The sequence below is a fragment of the Anoplophora glabripennis genome, unplaced genomic scaffold (assembly GCF_000390285.2).
Source record: "Anoplophora glabripennis isolate ALB-LARVAE unplaced genomic scaffold, Agla_2.0 scaffold810, whole genome shotgun sequence".
Classification (NCBI taxonomy): Eukaryota; Metazoa; Arthropoda; class Insecta; order Coleoptera; family Cerambycidae; genus Anoplophora; species Anoplophora glabripennis.
Genome location: NW_019417519.1, coordinates 147,545 through 154,687, shown reverse-complemented (window position 1 = coordinate 154,687; position 7,143 = coordinate 147,545). Strand labels below are relative to the sequence as shown.

Here is a 7,143-nt window from a genome sequence, read left to right as displayed (position 1 = left end):
GAACTAATCCGACCATTCGCTGAACACAGACCTAATATCCATGTTTGAAAATTTTAAACTTCAGGTTTGTAATTACAATATTTTGTATTTGAAATGTACACTGAGAGAATTTCTTTGTTACGGTTAGTAAAAATCCATTAACCGTAGCAAAATATCTGCATTAAATAGGCGCCAAGTGAGTTGCCTTCCTACCACAAGAAAAACTGCTTTGCTGGAAGGAACTCACTTGCAGTAAGTAGACAGTTTTGCTATAATCTCTTTCCTACCTCAAGTAAGTCAACTCATTAACCACAAACGACTCAACTCATTAACCCCAAACGAGTGAACTCATTAACCCCAAGCGAGTCCTCATTAATCCTAAGCGAGTCGACTCATTAACCCCAAGCGAGCGAACTCCGTATTTACTATTTTTCGGTGTTGTTGGCTCTCCTCACTCTTTCGTGCACCATGCAATGCAACTTAAATGTTGTACATATTTTCAAACAAGCATAAAATGAAAATCCCCATTCGAGAAGTAAGAGTTTGTATCCAGCCTGCATTGTGTGCATGTAATCAGGCATGCATATAAGTATTATTGCTTACCTACGCAAATACTCTAATTGAAAACTTTCTGTCGGTTGTTAGACAACTGAAAACTGACTCAACACTCGATCACAAAACATCTATTTATTATAAAGGACCCATCGACTAAGGCCGGTGTCCCATGCATCCGAATTCCGACGATACGAAGGTCCGAAAGTGTTCCTATTGGTTAATATACATTCAAATTTTTACCGCTCATTTTCATCCGAAACTTTTTAAATTCATACGACGTCAGAAAAAGTAGAAATAATTTTAGCTTTTATCCGAAATCGTACGTTTTTTAACCTCCTTTTTTATTTCTTAACATGCTATGATTGTTGTTTGGTTTGGCTATCATATAGCCACAAGACTTTTCTTTGTTGTGGTAGCAAACACGTTTCAGCAAAACGTATTTACTTGTGGCAGCATGAATTATTTTCTGAGAGCAAAAATTTTACCTACTGTAGCTAAAATATCTTAGCAAAGCCCCTCACTTGGTGGATTTCGTTCAGTGTATATTAACTAAGTAATAGGTACATTTTCGAGGTTGCTTTTTCGGTTAGCTTCACAAGTTGTTAGCTGTACGTTTAATATACATAAATGAAAATAATTACCTGCAATTTTTTTCCACTGTCTCTTGTCGACGATGAATATTGACCACGTATAGAAGAATTACGATTGAAATTATTAGACTGTGTTTTTTCAGATTTTCTTAATTTTTCTTTTTGGCTATTCTCTAAATTCGTAATTGAACATTTCTGTAAACTATCCGATGTTTGGATTGAAACATCTCTTTTATATGGCTTGTAATCGGCTGATTTAATAATCCGATCTATGCTTGGATTAAATTTTATTGAAGGTAAAAATTCAGTTGGATATTGTGACTCTGTATTACAAAGTACTTGTTCTTCTGATAATTTCTTGTTTTTTGTACTATTTGTATGTTGATAATACGGATCACGGCAATCATAAAAATTAGTATTACATCGCTTATTTTGTATTGCAGGTGTTTGGCAACTTAAAATATCATTTTTTTCGTATTTTGTTTGACGGGGCTTTGGGGAATTTTCTTCTGCGTTATTACAAACGTTACTGCACAAAACTATACTGCACGTACTCCTACATTTGCGATTGTTTGCGCTTTGCGACGTTCCGCTTGCTAAAGAATTAAGCGACATTAAATCACTTCCATATCCGGAGTCGCGACATTCAAAATTATTTCCATATGTTGTATGCAATCTACAAGGAGGTGTCGATGTGAAAGTTAAACTACCTTTTTGATATTCAACAGGTTTACATAAATTACGGCCTGGTCGACAGTTTAATGTATTAACTGCATTAGTATTCTCATTTGATTTCCAGCAGTAGGATAATCGAATTCCACTTTTGTCCTGAGTAGTATTAGCCAAACAATTTTTATCTGGAACACAAACGCCTTGGGGTGATACAGTAAACTCTGCTCGTATAGACCATTGCTGTCCATCTGTTTTTGTTGGATGCATATCAATAACTTTAATTATGGTAGAATATTTACAGGGAGAATAATTTAACCCACATCACAAAAACTAATAACAAACACACACTGCTTTAATAAAGACGTGATATTTTTAGAACTAAGATTCTCGACGCAGATGATATTTTAAATACCTATTTATATTTTAATATTTTTAGATGTATTTATTTTTAGACGTTTTCTGCAACAGGGAAATATGGATGTTATTATTATAATAATTATTATTATTACTCTATTGTAAATGTAAGGTACCTATTAAGTTGATTCAAATAAATTCATTTCTTTTTTCTAAAAAATCTTATCAAAGGAAGTCAAACAATGTTCTTCGATACCAGAAATCTAGATATGCAAAATTTACCTAACCAACTCATAGATGAGTTGTTTTGTTCAATATCAACTGTTAGGTGTTTTCTTGTCTGTAGTATCAGCAATATCTAGTAAACATTTAAATAAATGTCTTCTATTTTTGTTAGGAATCTCGTCTGTGAGATTAGATATCTTTTGCATAGGTAGGTACCTAAATTTCTGGTATCGAAGAATATTTCATGTTTTTGATTTTGACGTTTGATTTCATTTGATAAGATTTTTTAGAAAAAAAATTGAATTTGGTTGAATTAGCTCAATATCTTTACAATAGAGTAACAATACGAAAGCTAATAATAGAATGTTTCTTTTTTTAAATAAATGAATATAAATAAAATGAATAACAGGAATGGTAATATTTAAAATCGCTTAATTGGTTAAACAGCCTTTATTAGCCATTAGACATTGTCTACGTATTGACGTATTTGTCTATTACCCGTGTTTCTGTCTAGATTGAGTTTTTTTATACAAATTTAAATTTTTTGTTGTTGCTGTTATTAACACAAAACAGACATACATTGCACCGATCAGGAAAAGGCTAGAATAATTACTCTTTACTCCAGTGGAATTAGATCATATTAAAACCTGAAAATTTTAAAAATTATTATGTATTTATTTATTACATTTTATGGCAGGCAAGGGCATTTAGAATGATAATATCAAAAAAGTAACTCGAAAGAAGTGACATTTTGTCTGAAGGATTTTGTATATACAGGGTGACCCATTAAGAATGGAAACACTCGCGTACAAAAGTTGTTTATGGACCGATTTGAACAGAGTTTTTTTTAAAAGATAGATCTCCAAAAGCTCTATCCTGGTGCAAAATTTGAAGACGAAATTTTGATTTTCAAGGCCTACTACGAATTTTTTTTTAAGTGAAAAATAGCAAAATTTTGTTAGCGATTTTTTTATAAAAAATCTGACTACACCACTGGATTTAGGAACCCCTCAAATGCATTTGTACCAATTTATGCGAAAAAAGTTTGCCCCTAAAAAACTTATGACAATATCGGCATCACCACTGTTTGCCGTTGTCGGTGAACCTATTCTTTTATAAAAACCGAATAGAACCCAAAGCGAAACAAAATTAAATAACAAACACTGGTTTAATAATTATTATTAATAAGAACCATAAAAACCAGTATACATAAAATAAACAACAAGTTCGTCAAATTATTATTATTTCGTGGTTATTATGCCAAAACTTACAAATATAATTAATTAAATTAATAATTTCTTAGACAAAAATAATTACATTTATAATTTTTTTATTCAAAAAGCCACTGGATTCTGCAACCATAATCCAATTCTTTGTGAAGAATTTTCTGAAAAAAATATTACGAGATATCCAGAAAATAACGTTGCTTAAAATAATATGAACAAAATTTGGTAGGCTGTGAAATATATATTATTTTACAAACAATCCTCAGAATAGCCTCAGGATTGCTAGTTTAGATTTAAATTTACCTAGAGAAAGTATCCGACGCGGCTTAAAAAAAATATCATAAAACCCTATAAACCTAAGTTTCTTCACACTCTGGAACCAGGTGATAATGAGAAACGAATGGAGTTTTGTCTATGGGCACAGAGACAATATCTCAATTACCGACTTTTTTTTTAAATATCTTATTCAGCGATGAGGCCACATTCACGACGAATGGAATTGTATCATCACAGAACTCGCGGTGTTGGGTTTCAGAAATTCCAGAGNTCTCAAGACCGTCCGTGCGTGGTGAAGAGCCACAACCTTCACGAGGTGACCCTGTTTAAACAGAACACGGCGGATCTACTGGAGTAAACCAGGAAAATAAATCTGTAATCCAAGGTGTTGGCCGTGCCGAGGGATTTTATGGCTCCGCGTGAGAGAGTCGCAAACGGCTGCCTCCGGACACCTGGTGACCTCCGGTTGTAATGTAGCCCTTCCGTGGTAAGCCTGCTCTGCTACGGTCGCGTTTATTTCAGAGCCTACTCGTGGGACTAGCATGGACACGAAGGATAAAAATATAGAGGCGTCCTCCTCTCAAAACAGGGATGTGGATGGGGATCCACCTCAAATAACCCCCACCGACACAAGTCGGGAGACGGGAAATCCACCCCGGTTCCTGATTGTGAAGAGGATTGAAGGAGATTTCGCAAGAGTGAATCCCTTCACTATAGAGAAGAATTTATATGGTGTAATTGGAAATGCTAAGAATATAAGCAAAATCAGAGAAGGATTACTAGTAGAGACAGTTTCAGCGGCTCAATCAAGATGTCTTCTTAAAGCAAAAAAGATAGGAGAATTTGCAGTAGAAGTTGTCCCACACAATAACTTAAATACATCTCGAGGTGTCATATACTGTCAAGATCTTCTAAACTGTTCCATAGACGAAATTCTTGAGGGACTAAAAGATCAAGGTGTCTTAGCTGTCAGGCGCATAAAAATTAAACGAGATGGCAATTTGATTGACTCTCCAAACCATATAATTACCTTTAATAATCCTGTTCTACCTAAAAGAATCAAAGTTGCATTTTACTCACTACCAGTTAGATTATATGTTCCACCTCCAATGCGCTGTTTCAAATGTCAAAAATTTGGTCACACCTCTCTTCGTTGCCAGGAAGAACAAATATGTATTTGTGGTAAACCTCTTCACGTAGGCAGCCCTTGTGAAGAGCCTTTAACTTGTATAAATTGTAATGGCTCACATTCTGCTAGATCCCGAAACTGTCCCATATACAAACAAGAAACGGCAATTCAAGAGATAAAAGTCAAAGAAAATATTTCCTATTTTGAAGCAAAGAAAAGAATCCTTATCAACACCCCTACACCGAACGTCTCCTATGCTAAGGCTACAAGTTCTCCACCAAAAAGTGATTATACCTCTCTTGTCGACCAATTAATTCCTAAGATAGTAGCTGCAATTCTTCCTTTAATAAAGCAGGATCCACCGTCGCAAACATCTAATATTGACAGTGAAAAACGAAAGAGAGAGATGTCACCTGATTTTGTTTCCCTCCTTCAGGAGATGAGACTTCCCTAAGTTCCCAGGTGACAGATATAAGAAATAAACCAAAGAAACGAGGCTGGCCAAGAGGCAAGCCTCGAAAANATGACAATGACAATGACAATGACAATGACAATGACAATGACAATGACAATGACAATGACAATGACAATGACAATGACAATGACAATGACAATGACAATGACAATGACAATGACAATGACAATGACAATGACAATGACAATGACAATGACAATGACAATGACAATGACAATGACAATGACAATGACAATGACAATGACAATGACAATGACAATGACAATGACAATGACAATGACAATGACAATGACAATGACAATGACAATGACAATGACAATGACAATGACAATGACAATGACAATGACAATGACAATGACAATGACAATGACAATGACAATGACAATGACAATGACAATGACAATGACAATGACAATGACAATGACAATGACAATGACAATGACAATGACAATGACAATGACAATGACAATGACAATGACAATGACAATGACAATGACAATGACAATGACAATGACAATGACAATGACAATGACAATGACAATGACAATGACAATGACAATGACAATGACAATGACAATGACAATGACAATGACAATGACAATGACAATGACAATGACAATGACAATGACAATGACAATGACAATGACAATGACAATGACAATGACAATGACAATGACAATGACAATGACAATGACAATGACAATGACAATGACAATGACAATGACAATGACAATGACAATGACAATGACAATGACAATGACAATGACAATGACAATGACAATGACAATGACAATGACAATGACAATGACAATGACAATGACAATGACAATGACAATGACAATGACAATGACAATGACAATGACAATGACAATGACAATGACAATGACAATGACAATGACAATGACAATGACAATGACAATGACAATGACAATGACAATGACAATGACAATGACAATGACAATGACAATGACAATGACAATGACAATGACAATGACAATGACAATGACAATGACAATGACAATGACAATGACAATGACAATGACAATGACAATGACAATGACAATGACAATGACAATGACAATGACAATGACAATGACAATGACAATGACAATGACAATGACAATGACAATGACAATGACAATGACAATGACAATGACAATGACAATGACAATGACAATGACAATGACAATGACAATGACAATGACAATGACAATGACAATGACAATGACAATGACAATGACAATGACAATGACAATGACAATGACAATGACAATGACAATGACAATGACAATGACAATGACAATAACAATAATAACAATAAGAATAAGAATAAAAACAATAAGAATAAGAATAAAAACAATAAGAATAAGAATAAAAACAATAACAATGACAATGACAATGACAATGACAATGACAATGACAATGACAATGACAATGATAATGACAATGACAATGGTAATGATAATGATAATGATACTGATACTGATACTAATAGTAATAGTAATAGTAATAGTAATAGTAATAGTAATAGTAATAATAATTACAAAATTATATATGATTCTGAATTAGATATATATCAAAATAGACCCACAATTACAAAGCCGTTTAAGGCTCGTATAGAAAGACAAGTGACTTACCCCGATATGTATCCAAAGAATAATA

At 33.8% G+C, this 7,143-nt stretch overlaps 1 protein-coding gene across 1 annotated transcript; it reads left to right on the top strand.

Moving 5' to 3' along the window:
* Nucleotides 1-4,419: 4,419 nt before the first annotated feature.
* On the top strand, nucleotides 4,420-5,460 carry LOC108915146. The gene has a single exon (XM_018721112.1). The coding sequence runs from the start codon at nucleotides 4,420-4,422 to the stop codon at nucleotides 5,458-5,460; it is 1,041 nt and encodes a 346-aa protein (XP_018576628.1).
* The last annotated feature ends 1,683 nt before the right edge of the window (nucleotides 5,461-7,143 follow it).

Coding starts and splice junctions, on each gene's coding strand:
- LOC108915146 (XM_018721112.1), top strand. CDS start 4,420: ATGGACACGAAGGATAAAAATATAGAGGCGTCCTCCTCTCAAAACAGG.